The sequence below is a fragment of the Salvia splendens genome, chromosome 1, assembly GCF_004379255.2.
Source record: "Salvia splendens isolate huo1 chromosome 1, SspV2, whole genome shotgun sequence".
In the NCBI taxonomy this organism is placed as follows: domain Eukaryota; kingdom Viridiplantae; phylum Streptophyta; class Magnoliopsida; order Lamiales; family Lamiaceae; genus Salvia; species Salvia splendens.
In genome coordinates, this window is record NC_056032.1 from 11,098,070 (window position 1) to 11,118,745 (window position 20,676).

Consider the following 20,676-nt stretch of genomic DNA (forward strand, 5'->3'; position numbering starts at 1 on the left):
ACAACACACTCTCCTTCCTAAAAACCATCGGCTATTCTCTCTCTCTACTGAGTTCTTCCCCAAACATTGAAGAAGTTTAAAACTCTACTTGAAACTCAGTACCCATCCACAAATAAACCCCGCAGGCTCTCCCTCTCTCTCCCAGAATCGCAACACCGAAAGAATGAGAAAAAAAAATTAGAACTCCGTCGTTTGCTCCAAATAGCCGTTGCACCGGAGTCGACGCCGCTGCTGACTCCGATTTGTCGCCCGCGGAAGCTCCAGGTGTCGCCGCTGTCTCCGGCCGAGCGGCAGCTGTCCCTCCTCCGTCTCTACCCTTCTTTCTTTCTTTCTCTCCGGTAGGTAAATCTCCTCCCTCAAAACATTCAAATTCTAATTCTAATTCTAATTCTAATTCTAATTCTCTTAATCGATGTTGCTTTGTTTCTCGGGGATTAAATTTTTTCAGTTGCTTTGTTTCTCGGGGATTAAATTTTTTCAGTTGGGACAGAGGGCTAAGGTGATTTAAAATTATCCTAAATGAATGCAAGGAATTTAATGCTAGGAACTGATCGGTGGTTACCTTCTTAGTCGGCAGAAAACTCTCTTCTCCAACTCGGTTCTTTCTCTAAATTTTAGTTCCCGATTTTTCTTGGTATTAAGTTTATGTGTAGAAAGATCGTGGGATTGATTGGATATATATATAGGAAAAACTGATAGATGTTGATGGATTTGGTGGTTGGAGAGATTTTAGGGAGTGGAGATATGGGGAAAACGTTCGTTGATGGGATTTGGGAGAAATATATTTGACCAAAATTTGACTGCTTGACTAGAATGAATAATTAATATTTCGGGCTTCTAAAAAAAATAAATTCCATAGACTCTCAAAATAAAACGGAACGATATTTGGCTAAAAAAATTCGACGGCAATTCAAAAAAACTAACTTAAAAGAAATAGAAAAAGACGGGGCGTCACAATTTTGTGATGCAAACATGGGTGCTCAACATCGAGTGCAACATCATTCTGAGGGTCATGGATTGATTGCGGTCTTGAAAGCAAGAATAAAGATGGCGTAAAGGAGACACGATGATGGAAAGAATGGTCGAACTGAGGAGGAGATTTGACCAAGCACATAGGGAGCCACCCGACCGAGTGGCTTGATGGAGGGATAGTCACCCGCCCGCGTGAAATGCGGCTGGAGGGAAGGTGGTGCACCCAACCGGGTGCCATTAGGTAACCTCACCTATTTGCTTAGTATGGTTCAAACTGGATAGCTTGAAGGACCCGATCGGATCACTACTGCACAGTCTACACCCAAACCTACCCCGCCTAGTAGAGCTTTTAGAATCAGCAATTTGAAGGACCCCAGACGGGTAGGTTGGGGCACTAATTCCACAAGGTCGGGTAGCACTGTCATAAGTTCGCTTACAATATTTTAACATTTTTTTCTTTTATTTGGACCCTAATTATAACTAGCCTTTTTGGGCTCATTTATGATCAACTTTATCGATTTAACAAACCATTTTATGATTTCCATCCTTTCCAGAAAAATATATCTATCAATTATATTTTGATGTTGCTTAATTAATCTTCAATTGCTTAATGCATCCACATTGGTGCGGATGTCCCGGCGGACATCCCCGCAGACATCCCAAAAATATCTCTTGCCACGTTATAAGGACTTCCCACTGCACTGCCACGTCATAAGGACTTCTCACTGCACAGTGGCGGACATCCCCAAGGACATCCCAACGGACTTTCCACATTAATAAAAATTCACAAATTCACTAAATTAAATAATTTACGGAATTAAACAATTTACGGAATTAAAGATTACGGAATAAAAATTTCATTAAATAAAAAAAGAAAGGTACATTTAAAAAAAACTAAAAAAGTACATTTCAACAAATAAAAATTTCATCCACGACGACCCCTTCGCTGCCATACTTCTTCAATTATATCGTTCTGGAGTCGAATATGAGCTTGTTTTTGGCGCATGTCGGCAAATGCACGGACTCACTCGACCTCGTCATGGGGTATACCCATACGTACATTGCCGGTGGCAACGCCGTGGCTTGGACCCGCAACATCAGCATCATCATTGGCCAATCCGTCAGTGTTGGACCTTCATCTTCGACAATCATGTTATACATGATAATACATGCGTACATGATATCGGCGATGCTCTCAGCATACCACAGCCGTGATGGACCCTTCACTGCCGCCCATCGACTCTTGAGCACACCAAATGCCCGCTCCACATCCTTGCGCGCTGCCTCCTGACGACCCGCAAAATATACATTCTTTTCTTCTGTTGGGCATCTGATCGTCTTCACAATGATGGGCCACATAGGGTATATCCCATCAGCCAAATAATAGCCCTTATTGTGCTGGTTACCGTTAGCGATGAAATTGACGGCTGGACCGACGCCCATGCACTGGTCGAGGTACCGTCGGCGCCAAGGCCGCCTGTATCTCCCTCTTCGCTGCCTCCCGCACACGTGCATGAATTCGCCTCATAATGTCATCATACCCCCACCACTACCACCCGCACCGCTACCGCCCGTACCAAAACCACTAGCACTACCACTACCAGTCATTCTGGATATATAAAAGAAACGTAGAGAGAGAGATACTCGTTAATACAAGTGGTGCGAATGAAATGAAATTCAACGAGCCGTATTTATAGAATTTTTGAAAAAAAATATAAAATAACCGGGACGTCCGCGCGGACGTCCGTGGGGTCAACGCAATGGCGGACGTCCGCAAGGACGTCGCGACGGACGTCCCGGGAACGCTGCGGAACTCCGGTGTCCGTATCCGCGTCACCTTTGCACGTCGGTCGGACGTCCGCCTGGACGGGCGCCATTGTGGATGCTCTAAATAAAGGTATGTTTTCTAGTTGGGTGGTGCTAGATTATGGAGCCAATGTGAGTAGGTTTTATTGGTGAAAATTGCGTTGGATTTTCTTAATCATTTTATAAATTTCGTAAATCTACTAACAAAAAAAATGATCGCTTCCTTTATATTTACTCTTTCTTATTTTATTTTATTTCCATTTTAACTATATTTATTACTTCATTCGTCTCATAATAGATGTCACACTTTCCTTTTAGTTTGTTTCACAAAAGATGCCATATTTCATTTTTTGGAAAAAGTTCCCTCTCACATTAATATAAATATATTATTTTCTCTTTCTACTTAACACACAAATCAGTACATCCTAAAATCTCGTGTCAATCCCCAAATGTGACATCTACTATGGGACGGAGGGAGTATCATTTTTCCCAAAACATATATCGTAAAGCAGTCAATCACTATAGCTGGGACGGATGAAGTATTAATCTTATCTATTTTATTTAACTACTCCTATATCACATCATGACAAAACTCAACCATTAAAATATATACAAATTTCTATTTTATTTAACTACTCCTATATCACATCAGGACAAAACTCAACCATTAAAATATATACAAATTTGAATATAAGGGGACTCTAAGGATACCATTTTAATAGTTGAAAAGATTAGGATAAAATGGACACAATTGCTACAAATGAATTGAGGATAAACTTTAAATTTTAAATAAAATTATTAAAATTACTAAAAGTCGAGATTGACTCGATCATTATCCCTTTGACTAGTGTTAACCCACGTGCGATGCGCGACGGAATATTTTTTCCGTTATACAGTTTTAAATTGTTAATTGATTAATTAAAATTAGAAACAATATAACTATATATGATTTAAAAATAGTAAAATGTACTACTATAGTAATATTAATTCAATAAACCTATACTCCTCAATTCATTTCACACCTAAAGACATAAAATTAAACATATTTAAAATGGAATCAAGACAAAACACAATTATTTGGGGAGCGAAGAGAGTATATCACACTTTTGAAAAATATGTTTAAAACAATCTTTCATATCTCTCTACTAAAAATAATGAATCACACTTTTAACAAAATAACTATATTCGAGAATCATGAACTGCTTGTTTCGAGTTAAAGATGTTACTCCAATTTTTCCCTCTCTAAGAATTGTTAGAAATATTGGAATAAAATTCTCGAACTATAACACGCGGTACTCTAACTATTGCAATCAAAGAAAAAAAAACAATGAAAATTATAAAATAAACTGAACTATAAGTCTTGTGGGGAAAAATCCTCTTTCCGCAAGACAAATTACATGGTTAATGCTCATGGATTGACGTATTATCCCTAGAGATGAAACAACTTCCTCCTAACGTATATAACATCTCAAACCCGCTAGACACCGATGAACTTGATGGGGCACAAAAATCATGCAATACAATATTACTAAAATGTACAATAAAATGTTGAGAGCTTGAGAGTGAATGAAGAATGCTTTTGTTGGTGTGTAATTCATCCACAACTCTATGTCTTTGCCTTTTATAGGCAAAAAATAGGACATGAGATATCATGGAATTAAAAATAAACAATTATAAAATTAAGACAATAGAGGTTACAAAATTTGTTTAAGGTTCATTATCCTATTTAAGATTTGTAATCGCCAATTATTGATTGTAATCTATATAAATATTCACGATAGTTATTTATAAATATTTAAATTTATTCTCACAACTCTTAAATATATATTGAAAATATTTAAAATAAGGCCAAAACTCATCTTTTATATATAGAAAATATTTAAAATAAGGCCAAAACTCGCCTTTTATATATTGATAGATATTATTAAAAATGTTTTGTAACGTCCTTTTCATCAAGTCTCTATATATATTTGATCACTTGATGGAGAAAATAAAAAAATTGGTTTTTTATTATAAACATGGATATGCATCTAAAACTTTTATTCTAAAAGTTAATTTTTTGTAGTTAATGCAAGCAATCGATCTCAACATAAATTTATAACGGTTAATCATTCATATTATAATAATTTCACTTATTCTAATTAATGAGTAATGGTTTCAATAATTATTCAGAAAAAATAGGTTACATCATTATGAATTGTATAATTATATCACAAATTCATTTCATAACTTACACATATTTTAAAATAAGAATAAAATTTATAAATATTTTAAAATAAGGCCAAAACTCGCATTTTATATATACTAGTGTTAACCCACGTGCGATGCACGACGGATATTTTTTCATCATATAATTTTAAATTAATTGGTTAACTAAAATGAGAAACAATATAACTATATAAGATTTAAAAATATAGTATATAATAACAATTTATTAATTAGATACTCCTCAATTCATTTTACACCTAAAGACATAAAATTAAACATATTCAAAATGGAATCAAGACAAACACAATTATTTGGACAATGATGAAGAAAGTATATCAAGCGTTGACAGTTTTGAAAAATATGTTTAAAACAATCCTTCATATAATTACAAAAAAAATGTAAATCACACTTTTAACAAAATAATGAATCGATAACTCATAATATTCAAAATGTCAAAATTATGACCATAAAAAAATTCGAATAATAACATTATATTAAAGGGTTGAATTGACATTATTACATTATGACTTTTTAAATGTTGGAGCATTTATCTTTCTTAAACGTGGCTTATTGAAACATGAAACATCTATACTGTGTTTTTTATGCAACTTTACAATTCTCAATACTGCAAATTTTCTTTTTGTAAAAATATATGTAATATATTTATTTTACTCAGCATGCTCACATATAGATAAGATAATTAGATTCTTCACATAAAATTAGTTGTATTTCAAAACAATTAAGTGCTAAATCCTAATTTCAAAGTATTATTAGTAAACCAAAATCTGGTAGCAGACTATTTTATTTTGTTTGAACAACTAAAAGTTTGATCGACTCGATTTTGCTAGGTTTAATTATCTCATTGCAAATATACATATATACTTATAAATACATGAATTTATTAATTCATCATAAGTGATCAAATATATTTTTGTGACACCACTTAATATAATTATAGCGCTAGTGACAATATAAATACACAAAAATAAAAAATTGTGTAAATATGAAGATAAATATTATGCATATTTCGAGTTAAGGATGTTACAGTTCCTACCTCTCCAAGAATTATAGTAAGATATATTGGGATAAAATTCTTAAACCATATATACACGCGGTACTCTAACTATTGCTATCAAAGACAAGAAAATGAATGAAATGGAAATTACAATAAAAATTATAAAATAAACAGAACTATTAAGTCTAGTCGAGAAAAACCCTCTTTCCGCAAGACAAATTACATCACAATAAGAAATCTTAATCACGTGAATTCATTTACATTTACAATAATATGAAACGTAGGAGTATATAGTTATTGACATATCATGGCCTCAACAATGAAACGGTCGTCATACACAAATATTAGTACACATAATTAGTATTCTTTCTCACAATTAATTCATAATTAATTAGCTATGGTGTTGTAGTATTCATTCTCATAATTAATTAGTATTAACTAATTAGCATGGCCTCAATATCTTAGCCAAGCGTTTAGTAGTATTCATTCTCATAATTAATTAGTATTAACTAATCAGCATGGCCTCAATATCTTAGCCAAGCGTTTAATGAAAAACGGTTAGAATATTTAGATAGTCATATCATTTACACTTATATTAGATAATATAAGTAATTGCAATGATACCTAAAATTTATAAATATTCAAAACTATGCCAAAAACTCACCTTTTATACCCGTGCATAGCACGGACTAAGATATTTCCAAAACATTGATTGTTAGTTTTTATATAATTGAGACTAAGATATTTCCAAAACATTGATTGTTAGTTTCTATATAATTGAAACAAAATTATAAACAATATTATTATTCAAAAATTATAAACAAATGATCATAGCATATAATAGCAATGAACAAAATGAGTAATAAAATTTTAAGTTATATGAAGTTAAAAATATTTACAAATCAATATTAAAACATAATATTCAAACATTAAATTATAGATAGAACTTTCAACCTCATCCTTGAAAACTAAAATCCTTATCAATTCTAAAACCTTTTTTATGACAACCAAGAATGCTACAAAACCACCACAGACAGTATATGTTGTTTTTCGGCCCACCTAATTGTTGCATATAATAACCGTGAAACTAAAAAATAAAGCAAATTTACATCACACAAAATAAAAATAAAAACCTAAAGAATGTATAATTACCACTTCTCCTAATGAGATTTAAGATATTTTTTATCAAAAGCTATAATTTAAGATTGCACTGGCTCCTAATCGAGTCTCATTTCATTGCAATATAGTGACCCTATACAATAAAAACCCAAACCTTGAAACCTAAATCCTAAACCCTTAACTTTAAAATATACTCATCATGACCAACAAATGAGTCAAATAGCAATAAAATTCTCACTCCGTCCCAGTTCAATTTTACTTTGTTGATCACTTATTCAATTTTGAGGGTTTTAGATATGTATTCGATATCTTACACTGGGTCGGCCTACGTGATAATCCTTATTGATAGTAGATGTTTTTTTACCTGAATCATTGCTGTAAATTTGTTTATGTGCCCATATCAAGAAAGTGCTTTACAATAGGGCTATGTGAACGGTAAACAAAAACAAATCTTGCTTGCATTCATCCAAGCATCGATTCACCCAATGATATTATTTACTGGAGTCGAAGTAGTGTTTTGTTGAAGCTAGACTTGTATTCTATCTAATCAAATAATTGTGTTTCACGGGTGCAAGGAATGGAATACTATACGAAGGCTCAAATAACTTATTATATTAGATGTTTTATTACTTTTGAATTATACATAATTTAACATTAGTATAGTTGTTATTTATAATATTAAACCAAACAAATAATTAATTTAAATAACAATCTTTACTAATTTTTAAGTGAATCACAACTAATTTATAAATAATAAAAAATTGTCAAACATGAATAATAGTGTATTGTTTAAAAAATAAAAAACTAAATCAAATTTGAATTTCTTAATTATAGTGTTTTGTTATAACTAATTTGTTTCATATTTAACATTAAATGTAACTAAGGAAACTTAAGAGTACAAATCTCTATGTTGAAATCTCTAATTACAAAACTACAGGCAATCCTCTAATTTTTATATTGATCAAGATTAATAGTGACCATTCAAAAAGTGTACGAAATCTCCATTAACATTAATGATGGAGAATTGAAACTAAATCAAATTTGAATTTCTTAATTATAGTGTTTTGTTATAACTAATTTGTTTCATATTTAACATTAAATGTAACTAAGGAAACTTAAGAGTACAAATCTCTATGTTGAAATCTCTAATTACAAAACTACAGGCAATCCTCTAATTTTTATATTGATCAAGATTAATAGTGACCATTCAAAAAGTGTATGAAATCTCCATTAACATTAATGATGGAGAATTGTTGGTTGTTTAGCAATTTAGCATCGATTATGATCAAATAATACATGTCTCTTATATCTAGGCCTAAAAATTGCTTCCAATATTGCATATATAAATTGTTATTTTTAAAAAATAAAATATCCCTATAATATAGCCTCAAAAGACGACTCTATCATATATAAATAAATATATATTTTAAATAATTATATTTAAATTATGTTAACAAAATTAACATACGCTCCGAGCATATTTAGTTCAATAGTAAAACACAATACGAAGATATAAAAAATATACTTGTTGAGCTCCTAAGTTTTATTTTATACATATTGAAATATTCAATGATATGTTATTATAATATTCCTGCATTACAAAAGAAATTAAATGGATCATGAGAGTTCCAAAAATATCATACAATATGTAAAAATGAAAATAATGACACAAATGAACACAATTAAACGCTGAACATGAAAATTGGTTATTTACTTTAAAATTACCTTATTTCGTAAACTCTTTATAGTATAAAAAATAGTTAATTAGTAAAAATTCCAAGCGAACTTCAAGTTAAGAATACAAAATCAATGAATCTAAAGTTGAAATTAACACGTCAAACTTAAATTAGTGATAAATGTTAAAATAGTCAAAATAAATCACAAATTATTTTTGTAAAAAAAATATAAGAATATAACAATATTTTATATCAAAGCATATTGTTAAAGCTAAAAATATATAACCTTAGCTCACTACATTTAAATAAAGAAATATAAGCTAATAATAAACTAAATGTTTTATGCTATATTTTTGTTTTTCCTATATCGACGCTTGTTTTTTCCTCGCGCAGTGTGTTAGACTTTTTTTCGCTTCATCAACTCTTTAGTATACCATTTCTTGGAGTTGGAGGGGTGATTTTTGTTCCTGAAATAGATGAGTAAAGATTACATAACATACAATGATATTTTACACCCTAACCCACCGTTAAAACTTACGTATATAAAAATCTTTCAACTTGTAAGATATAACATAGTAATAGTTCTAACTATTGTCAAGGAAAATAGAAAAAAGAAAGTCATAGACTATATTAAATATAATCTACTAAAATCAGTAGGTTTAAAAGATATTAAAAAAATCTAAATCCTCAAAATTAGTAGATTTAAAGATATATAAGATCAAAATTATCAGCAACATCAAATACATTATTAAAAAAAGAGTGCATAAAGTCATAGGAAATTAAAGGATTGTGAATTTAGAATAGCAAAAATCATATTAATAAAACAAAAGAAAAAAAACAATTCTCCAATCACAAAAAATTGAAAAAATGGGTGAATTGGGATGGTGCAAAACAAACATATTAATACACAAACGAAAAAAAAAATCCTCATATAAAAAACTGATTTCATGTTAAAGCAATATTGAAGAAGAGTAAGAAAAATTCCTAAAATCAATAAAAATTTATGCAAAGCATTCAACTAATTTCATGTTAAACAAATGGAAAAAAAATCATCATATAGAAAACAATATTGACAAAGAGTAAGAAAAATACTTAAAATCAATTCAAATTTATGCAAAAGTTCAACAAAGAATATTATGAAAAACGATAGGAATATGATGATTAAAATCTAGCAAACAACATATTTATAGTAAAATATAGAGGCCTCTCCATAACTTTTCACTTCCTCCATTTATTATGAAAAATGCTTTTTACCTTCCAAATACAAAACTTATAAACGTCCCCTTTAAATGTGATAAATACATTAGAAAACTGAATATTAAATTGAAAAAATTAATTAGTGGTCAAAGCTATAATGACACGTAATATTAATTGTGGAATATGAATGTTGTGATACATTGATTATGCACTCTTATAAATATTCAAATTGATACCCATAATTTATAAATATTTTAAAAAGTGTCCCAAAACTCAACTTTTATATATGTATAAATGTATAGATAGATACCTAACTTGGGGCCTTAATTTTGCCATAATTAATTAATGATTCGTAAATTTCTCTTGTCAAGGGGTGTGGGGATATATATTTTTATAAACCATCTCTAGCGGTCCTTCTTGACGTAACATCACAATTCACAATCCACAAGATTGGATAAAATCACCTATGAAAAATATTGTGGAAATAAGCATGTATGTACATTTTAATAATTACAAAAATTACACATAATATACAAATATTAAAAGGAAACACGTAATATATACTCCTAATAATTAAACAGAAAACATATTGTACATAAAAACATTATTAACACAGTAGTCATCATTTTAGCACACTGGTTTAGCTACTCATTTGAGTGCTAGAATAGCGTACTAGTAAGTCGGTTAACTAGATCATAAGCGGTTAAGAGCATCCACCTTCATGCTCTGTGACAAGAGCATGAATGTAGGTCCAGACCTATTTTTATTCATTTTTCACTCATTGCTTTTCCACAAGAGCACAAAACTCATATCCATGCTCTTTCGCAAGAGCATGCTCAAGGGTCTCACTTATCTACTATTCAATTTAAATACTTCTATTACTAAAAACATTTCCACAATATTAAAATGCATTAACAATACCTGAAATACTATTACAAATTACTAAAAAAATAAAAATTAAAATCCTTAAAATTAAAAATTACATAATTAAAATCCTAAAAATTGAGGTTGAGAGAGTTGTTTGGTATAATGTGATTTTTTTGTGTTGAAATGAAGGTATTTATAGATGAAATTGTGAATTTTGGGATATAAATAATGAAAAAATAAATTAAAAGTGTGGAAAAAATGGATATATTTTATTGGGAAGTGGAAAAATATTTTTTTTATTAAATCTGATTTTTTTCATATTTGTTCGAATTAAAAAACAAAAAAAATGATAAACCAACTACCAATCAGAGCATGCCACGTCGGCTGCTCGTGCGCTTGCTGTCGGCACGGCGGTGCTCTTAGCTAAGACCAAGGTCGTGCCGTCGGCAAGAGCACAACGGCGAGCAGGGTGCACAACGTCTGCTCTTAGCTAAGAGCACCGATGCAGATGCTCTAATTTTATATATTCAATTTTTTGTCAATATTTTATTATTAAGATTGGAAATTAATTTTATGCCTGAAGTTTATTTTATGTTTTTATCTAACAGCTCTAACACATCCACACCACGGGGTGCGTTAAAATGCTAACTTTTCTTAAATTGCTAACTTGCTAAGGCCATCCGCATCCCTGTCTCTTATCCGTCTCTTAACTGTCTCATCTCTTCACTATTTATGGGCCCCACTATACTTTTCACCTCATCTCTTAACTAAGAGACATCACCTGCATCCCTCCATCTCTTAACCGTCTCTTAACAATCTCATCCCTTAACTATTCATTCAATTTCATTTTTTATTTTTATTTCCAACAAATTCAATTAATAAAAATACACTTCATTAAATAAAATAAAATTACAACTTAAAATTTTAAAAAAATAAAAAAAAAACACATAATTAAATCCGAAAACGGTGACGGAAGTAGGTCTCTCCCCATACCGGGTTCTCACAGAAGTAATCGCGTACCAACCTTGCGGCGGCTTCCTCCCGGTTACGATGGATGTAAATCCGGGATCGCCTTTGAGGTGCCGCGGCTTCCTCCTCCTCCCTACGTAGATCTTCTTCGCGATTCTTCCATTATTCGATGCATTTGCTCAAATGGATCCATGAATGGATTAAATTTGGGAGAAGAATAATGTTTTGAGATGAAAAATGTAGAGTGTTTGAGTGAGAATAGAGAGTTTTTTTTTTTATGGTGGATTAATTTGTGGGAATGATTTAATATTTGTAGAAGTGATTGGGGGCTTAAAAAATACAAAAAAATTAAAAATTTGTAAAAAACGACTAGTATATTTTTGGGATTTTTTTTATTTTTCGAATTTTTCCTGAATTTAAAAAAAAACAAAAAAAAACATTTTCAACGGAAATTAAAGACGCCCACTCGCAGGCCGGCGAGTGGGCGTTACGAACGAACCAACGCTCGCCACTTGGCCAACGCGCGTGGCGAGCTGTCTCGTGTGCTGCCTCTCCGCGACGAGATAAGGGACGGGCTGGGGACGAGACGGAGCCCACATCGCTGTCTCGATGCGGTCTCGTTTCTCCGAGATGAGATAGAGCCCGCATCGAGACGCGATGCGGGTGCTCTAACTCATCAACGTTGTTTACATTTTAATTTAATCGTGTTGACATTTAAATATCAATGTCAATATAATGTACTAGAATATCAACTTAAGTTTATGTTGACATTTCAGTATCATCGTGTTGACATTTTTAATACATTGCATCAATGAGTTAGCAAGTTAGCAACTTAAGAAAAGTTAGTAACGAATCACACCCCTCCACACTACGCTCATCAATATTTGTAGTTTTAACTAATAAATGTTAAAACTATAAATTCTATCTACTAGAACAAAAAATGAGACCTTAGTCGCGCAAAATAAATGGCTGCATTTTATTTATAGCTACCGATCATAAAACTTGAAAGAATCAGTTCATGTTTTTAAGCACAGAGACCACCAATCCTTTCTCCCATAACCAATCCTTTCCTACGTCCATTGTATTCCTATTATTTCCATTCTACCTACCTATTTGTGATCATCAAAAAATACTACCTCGGGACAGTCTCAGGCGCAGCTCCACCGTCGCCTCCTTCCGTACAATGCTCCTTCCCATCTTCGGCTAGGACCCCATCCTCGTGCCTGTCGTGGTTTGACCTCTCAGCTGGTTGGAAGGGCCTCTCACCGAGCACACACACCATGTCGTCCTGGTGAAGAGTCTCCTTCTCAAGCAATAGCTCGGCAACCTTGGCAACCTGGTCCTTGTGTTCCTCAATCAATTGAAGCGTTCGGTTGTATGCCTTTGCAACCATTTCCCGGACTTCAGTGTCTATGAGATTAGCTGTTTTGCTGCTATATGGTTTGGTCATCCCAAATCCATCACCTCTATTAGGGAAAGAGAGAAGACCAACTTTCTTGCTGAAACCATACACTGCTACTTGATCATACGTCATCTTCGTCACTCTCTCCAAATCATTCTGTGCTCCCGTCGATATTTTCCCCAGAAGCACCTACCGCCAGACAAGGAAAATTTGCACCTTAGATAAACTCAATGTAACATAGAATAAAAAATATCCCGAGCATACGAGTGGCTACCTGTTCTGCCGCACGTCCACCAAGAGCCATGCAAGTTTGATCAAAAAGCTGCTCTTCCGTCCCCAGAAGATTCTCATTAGGTATATACTGTGCAAAGCCAAGTGCAGCAACGCCACGAGGAATAATAGTTACTTTCAACAGAGGTTCTGCATGTTCTAGAAACCAGCCAACCACAGCGTGGCCTGATTCATGGTAGGCTACAGTCCGCCGTTCAATTTTACTTACGACCTGTTCAAGGAACACAAAAGGCATGTAAGTTATGATCGTCCTATTTTCTATTATCATGATTAGGACGAAAACATCCAAGTCAATATCAGCAATTCCAACTTACCATGTTTTTCTTCTCAAGACCACCAACTATTCTGTCTATGGCTGAATCAAAGTGTTCCATTTTCACCTTTGGTTCATCAGATCTAGCAGCAATTAGAGCAGCTTCATTGCAAACATTTGCAATATCTGCACCTGCGAATCCAGGAGTGAGGGTTGCTAGTCTCTTAGAGAAGAAAGCGGGATCATTATCAAGTTTAATCTTCTTCAGATAGATCTGGAATATTTTCTCTCGGCCCTTGACATCAGGTTTGTCTATGCCAATTTGGCGATCAAACCGACCAGGCCTCAACAAGGCATTGTCTAAGATATCTGGTCTATTAGTGCCAGCAAGAACAACAACTCCAGATGTTGTTGAAAATCCATCCATTTCCACAAGTAACTGGTTAAGAGTGTTTTCACGCTCACTATGGGAACCAGAAAACCCCCCACGTCCCCTTGCCCTACCAATTGCATCAATTTCATCTATAAATATGATACTAGGTGCGCACCGTCTTGCCTCCTGGAACAAACTTCTAACCCTCGAGGGCCCAACTCCCACAAACATCTCCATGAAATCAGAACCAGATATAGACAGAAAAGGCACGCCAGATTCACCAGCTGTTGCTTTTGCTAGGAGTGTTTTACCTGTCCCGGGAGGTCCAACCAATAGAGCTCCTTTAGGGATTTTAGCCCCCAGTTCCTCGTACTTCTTTGGGTTCTTTAGGAAGTGAACAAACTCCATAATCTCTTGCTTTGCTTCATCACAACCCGCGACATCCTTGAAGAATTTCTGGAATACAGAAAAGAGAAAGTCAAAAGACTCAGAACCATAGTGTTTACTGGCTTTTTGAATTGAAAACGGGATAGTAAATGAAAAGCAAGCAGACCATTCTTATCAACCAAACTTAAGGTCAAACCTTATTTTTTGCATTCTTATCCATCTTTGTAAAGTGAGCTTTTCCAATGTTAAATATTCCCCGACCACCCTTTCCGCCACCACCTACTCTGAATCCACCTTGCATTTTTTGTCTCAAAGAAAGTATTACCAAAACCAAAAATGTGATGGTCGGGGACATTAACAAGTCTAGAAAGTGGTCCTCTTCAGAAACATAAGTCACGGGTACATAATCATGTGGATCTATGCCCAACGCTTCTTGGGCTTCGTCCAATTTTTCTTCAAATGTTTCAACACTTCCAATGTTGAAGCGGTACTTATAGTTACTTGGTTTTGCTATTGGAGGTGAGGTCCTAATCGGAGTATTACCATCAGATCCTTCAGTTGAATCATGAATGGTATGATTCTGCGTTGAGCTTTTTACACAAACTTTGGCAACAGATTTATTTGAAATAACAATATGATCGACCAAACCTGGTTCAAGAAGCTTATTTTTGAACTCTTGAAAACTAATCTGCAAGTTGATAATCCAATAAATGATAAGTTAATCCATTAAGATACTGGCAAAATCCCACATCATTGAACCAAAAAGACAAAAAATTAAGAAAAGAAAATAACTTTTATGATATAACCCCTAAAAGTAGGCCACCTAACTTTGCATGACAGATTGCAAACCAAAAGTACTAGACTGGTTGAGGAACATAATTAGGAAACAAGTATCGTTGAAGAAATATATTTTGTCAATTCACCTAAAAGCAGAGTAATTGGAGATACTTCAATAGCAAAAAGAGAGATACAAGATAAATAAATTATGATTTCAACTGCTTAGTATCGCAGATATGGTAATAAGACTTTTTGGCATGAGTCCCTGTGTTATACGAATTCTGCGAGAAAGTGATTACTCCCTCCATCCCACTTTAGGAGTCCATTTGAGTTCGGCACGGGTTTTAAGAAATGTAAAGGAAAGTTGGTGAAAAGAGATAGTGGAATGTGGATCCTACTTTTATATAGTATTAGTTTTATAATAAAATGTGAGAGGAAAAAAGTTAGTGAAATGTGAGGCCTATTACCATTTATGGAATATTTCAACCGGGACTCCTAAATGGGACATCCAAAAATGGTCAACCGGGACTCCTAAAGTGGGACGGAGGGAGTAATAAATATAGATGCACATATTGTCAATCAGAACTTTTCCTTCTTAATGCAATTTATGTTAAACTTGGGTGATAGTAAGGACTTAAGAAATTTATAAACAATAGTACTCCTACTAGACAAAGTTTTTGCCTATAGTGAAAATGACTAACAACTTGCACTTGGAGGAGGGGAAGAACCAAGATTTTTCAAGAGTCCACCTTAAAAACTAGAGCAACCCGCCAAATGAAGGGGATAAAAACGTTGATAAAATCTTAAAAATTGTACACAAAAAACTCTGAAACATGTCTAACAAAACCTACATTAGGTAGCTTAAAGAGTAATTATTGTTTAGTATAATATGATAACATTAGATAATAAGCAGTACATTAGCATTGACAATAATAGGACTTCATAAGATCAAGAAACTCTACCTCCAAGAGAAAAAAAATTCAAGAAACTGACTGGAAAGCTGCAACGCATTAAGCTAATAAACAAGTTGTCTGGAAATTGTCAATGAAAAGAGCTAAAGTAAAAACAAAAGTAACATCATTCTATTCTGCCTGAAAGATCAACAATTTGCATGATGTTCAAGAATTATGATATCAGAAGATTCAGAACTTGATCAACCAGACACTCAAAACCAAACCAAACCAATCCTATTGCACTTAAGTAATCAAGATCTAATACGAAACATAAAGAACATACACATATTTCTAGGGAACTTAATTTGATTTTTTAGAGAAAGCACAAATGGATGATAGCCAAAAAAGCATTCAACAGAGATTGTTCTTCTTTTCACTTATGTATATTGCTATTAGTACATAGTAAAAAAAACATTGGCGTACAATTATTGTATTTAGATATTGTTGAGGTGTAACAAAAAAAAATATTTTAAATTTATTTTAATATGATCATAAGTGTAATCATAATTAGCATCGGGTTTATAGAATTTCAAATATCGTATCCAGGAGTGGCATACTATATAAGGACGAACAACCTATCTGAAGAACGCTAAACTTGCATGCACCCATGCATACCACCGGATTAGTGATTATAATTAATTTATTAAGTAGGTGTGAAATAAGGGCTAATAAGGTTCTAATTAAGATTTATTACTTCCAAAATTATGATTTAATTAGGGTGGATGCACATGAATGTGCCTCTTTGAAGAATCAAGATGTTGAAACTTAAATACCAGTTTCAAAAACTGGTTCTTGCTATTCTCTATTTCATATGAACAAGTAAAATTGCATTACCAAGCAAATAAGCTGATTGTATACCTGTATCCCTTCATTCGGCTTAGCTAATATTGTCAATGTCAGCGAAATAACCATTGAAATAATGATCATATTTTGCGTACTTAAGTCTGCTGGATCGAACTTAAGCTTAGTGTTGCCATCATCCCCAGATTTATTCCCTTCCCCTAAGAAGAATAAGTTTAATCAGAGAACTCAACAAAAGAAACATGAACAGCAATACTTTATTTGACACAGGACAAATGTCGAACCTATTATGTCAAAAAAATGTCTTCCATTATTTTGAATTACTGACTACTTAAACGAACCTTTGGACCCTGACTTCTGCTCACTCTTCTTCGGAATTTCCTTCTTGCCATTGGGATAAAAATTCTCGTAATCTGCGAAAACATGAATAAAAAAATGAGCTCGAACTACAGCGTCATTTGAGAAAAAACTGTGTCGCTTACTCTTCTTCTGGGGCGCTTTGCTACAGAAAAATCGATAAATTCTCGGATTTCCAGTGATGTATTTGAAATCTGACAAAGAAGCCCTAAAAAACGGTAGTTTATTAGCTCCAGCAGCAGCTAAATAACCTCTCAGAAAATGTCCATTCAGACTCTCTGTGTTCCAAATGAAGGGCTTCTCCTTACTAGCTCCATGAAACACATTCTGCAAACAAAAAAAATATGCTAAATAATGGGGGGTAATATCATAGCAAAATGTGAAGAAACAAAAAAGGAAATGGAAATGGAAAATCAATTCGCACAGATAGAATCACGTACCCTGCAACGAGAGGAGCGAGCTAGCGAAGCTCTGATTCTCGAATAGATCATTCTTCGATTTCCAAGGATTCGCGTCGGTTTGGTTGTCCAATTTCTTTGAAAATTCCAGAGATGAAACTGTGTTTGAATTGTGATTTGATATCATGGGTGAGGTTCTTGCGAGTGGTATCTCTGATTCATTTCGCAGTACAACATTAGAAAGGTGAAGCATTCTTTTTCTGTTTTTGGGTTTTGATATTAATACTATATGAAAATTGATTTTTTGTACGTTGTTCAATTTTTATTTTTTTTTGTACTTAATTGTTTTCCGAGATATATTTATACAAATAGTGTACGTTCGATTCAGTTAGATCATTAATTTATGTATTTTAGCATGAACTTGTAGTAGTCCAAAAACCCTAACAAGTAAGCCAATAGATAGGAAGAAATTGTAGTCAAGGCACCTGAGTGTACTATATACCAAACCAAAATCCTTCATGCATGATATTTGCATGACCTAAACCCACTAAATGGAGTCTTATCTTAATGCATATAATAATAATAATAATAATTATTATTATTATTCCTACTAGTATATCAAGAAAATCAAATTAAATTGCCGCTAGTATCTCTAATTTCTAAAAGAGTAGTACATTTTTTAAATGTCACATGTATAGATATTGCTATTGACTTTTCTAGCAACTTATATATGTTATCAAATATACTCCAAAGTATTCTGCGTATTGAATGCTCGACAATCGGCAGATGGATGCTGAAACCACAGTCAAGACAAATAGATCTTGTTTGTTCTCATAAGATTCACCGAAAGTCTCTTTGGTTAAGAAAATACTGCTACACTATCACCATATCTCCATGTTCCAATGGAACAATTGAAAACAAGAAAGGTGCGAGTAATGCTAGTGCCCCTCCCTCTCCAGGGGCCCCTAACACCGAATTGTTCTCCATTTAAGAGGATTCTCAGTCATAGTTGCACGCACCGAGTTCAACTCTCCCAATCCCGAACTCCACCCGGATTTCACCTTCATCCCATTGAAAGACCGTGTCTGCTCCCCTTCTGCCAATCTGCTGGACATGATAGCAACCATGAACACAAACTGCAAGGAACCACTTCAACAATGCATAGTGGAACAGCAAGGCCAAGTTTCTTGCATCATTTACGACTCCCTTTTGCACTTTGTCGACACCATGGCTAATCGTTTGAAGCTTCCCGCCATCTTCTTTCGCCCTTCGACTGCTGTTTATATGCAATCCTATCTCGCCCTTCTGTCACTCCATGAAAAGATGATCATCCCCTTGCCAGCTTTTGATTTGTCTCTCTATGTATGTATTGTGTAAGCATACTGTGTTATGATTGATCTAACAACCAAATTGCTGGCAGAGTCTCAGCTTGAGGAACCAGTGCCAGAGCTTCATCCAGCAATCAGGTTCAAGGATCTGTCTCTTTCAGTCTTGTCCAAGATGTCACAAGTATTAATAGATTTTGTGAAGAGTTCCAGTGATATAAAATCTGCTGTAGTAGTAATATGGAACAGTGTGGAAATTCTAGATGACTTTTCCCTTCAGCACCAATATCAAGTCCCTTTCTACCCAATACGCCCTCTTCACAAAATGGCTTCGTCATCATCGATGCAAACTAGCCTACTGCAAGAAGATCCTGGTTGCATAGCCTGGCTCGACAAACAAGCCCTTAAATCCGTGCTCTATGTGAGCTTGGGTAGCTTAGCCACATTGAGTAGTGAAGTACTAGTTGAGACAGCAATGGGAATTGCCAACAGTGGGCAGCCCTTCTTGTGGGCAATTCGCCCCTCCTCCGTTGCTGGATCAGAGTGGATCGAGTGCCTGCCCCAAGGGCCGAGGGAAGTGATCCAAGAACGCAGGCTGATTGTGAAGTGGGCGCCTCAGAAAGAGGTGCTAGCTTACCCTGCGGTTGGCGGGTTCTTAAGCCACTGTGGGTGGAACTCGACTCTTGAGAGCATGAGCCAAGGAGTTGCAATGATATGCATGCCTTTCTTTGGAGACCAAAGGATCAATGCAAGGTTCTTGGTCCATGTGTGGGAAGTTGGTGTGGAGATAGGGAATAAGGCTGATAGGAAGAGCATCGAGGAGGCTGTCAGGGTGCTGATGGTGGAGGAGCAAGGGAATGATATGAGGCTGAGAGCTGCAGAGATAAAGCATAAGCTTCACCTCTCTACGGTTAAAGATGGCTCTTCTTGTAGAGCATTGTATTAATTTGTGGGATTGCTGTTTGAAAATAATCAATGTAATTGTGCTTAATATTTATGATGAAGAATTGGCTGCCTTTGGTTCGACTGTGATCAAATCTTGAAATTTATGCATCAAAATCAGCTAGAAATATATTAATTGGAGTCTTGTGAAGAATTGGCTGCTTTTGGTTCGACTGTGATCAAATCTTGAAATTTATGCATCAAAATCAGCTAGAAATATATTAATTGGAGTCTTGTTAAAAAAAATTTACTACTTACATATGCAGCATTATGCAACAAGATTGAACATACATAGAATTTATTTAACAGAATCAAAACTATTTTTGGTTGAGTTTATTAGATCCTTATCAGCTCCCAAGTGAAAGTAGCTGTTTTTGGTTTGATGGCCTGTTTGATAATAATCAAATCTCGAAAGTTATGTATCGCTTTGTGTGTTTTCTGCTTGAAACAATGAATGTAGCTGTGATGAAATCTTGAAATTTATGCATCAAATTCAACTAGCAGTAAATATGTATTGTAACATGATGAATATGTTTTGTTCATTATAGAGATTCATTACATATGCAGAAACCTTTATCCAATAAGATT

At 34.0% G+C, this 20,676-nt stretch overlaps 2 protein-coding genes across 5 annotated transcripts; one reads left to right on the forward strand and one right to left on the reverse strand.

Annotated features, from left to right (window-relative positions):
- LOC121742140 (UDP-glucose iridoid glucosyltransferase-like) lies at positions 1 to 20,127 on the forward strand. Of its 3 annotated transcripts, none has more exons than XR_006037982.1 (2): positions 1 to 338; positions 449 to 1,765. XR_006037982.1 is itself a non-coding variant. In XM_042135197.1 (2 exons), exon 2 carries the CDS (start codon positions 19,322 to 19,324, stop codon positions 20,090 to 20,092), a length of 771 nt encoding a protein of 256 aa, XP_041991131.1. In that variant the 5' UTR covers positions 1 to 338; positions 19,242 to 19,321; the 3' UTR covers positions 20,093 to 20,127. The 3 variants fall into 3 exon arrangements, 2 of the variants coding, with proteins under 2 accessions (XP_041991131.1, XP_041991123.1); XM_042135197.1 differs by lacking the exon at positions 449 to 1,765 and adding an exon at positions 19,242 to 20,127; XM_042135189.1 differs by lacking the exons at positions 1 to 338; positions 449 to 1,765 and adding an exon at positions 19,073 to 20,127.
- Positions 12,778 to 18,079, reverse strand: LOC121742100 (ATP-dependent zinc metalloprotease FTSH 8, mitochondrial-like). Of its 2 annotated transcripts, XM_042135141.1 has the most exons (8): positions 17,864 to 18,079; positions 17,549 to 17,750; positions 17,408 to 17,479; positions 17,124 to 17,266; positions 14,732 to 15,223; positions 13,837 to 14,604; positions 13,506 to 13,733; positions 12,778 to 13,420 (listed from the first exon to the last, which is right to left on the reverse strand). In XM_042135141.1, exons 1-8 carry the CDS (start codon positions 17,912 to 17,914, stop codon positions 12,962 to 12,964), a joined length of 2,415 nt encoding a protein of 804 aa, XP_041991075.1. In that variant the 5' UTR covers positions 17,915 to 18,079; the 3' UTR covers positions 12,778 to 12,961. The 2 variants fall into 2 exon arrangements, with proteins under 2 accessions (XP_041991075.1, XP_041991082.1); XM_042135148.1 differs by lacking the exons at positions 17,549 to 17,750; positions 17,864 to 18,079 and having other exon boundaries at positions 17,351 to 17,479.
- Positions 20,128 to 20,676: the final 549 nt, after the last annotated feature.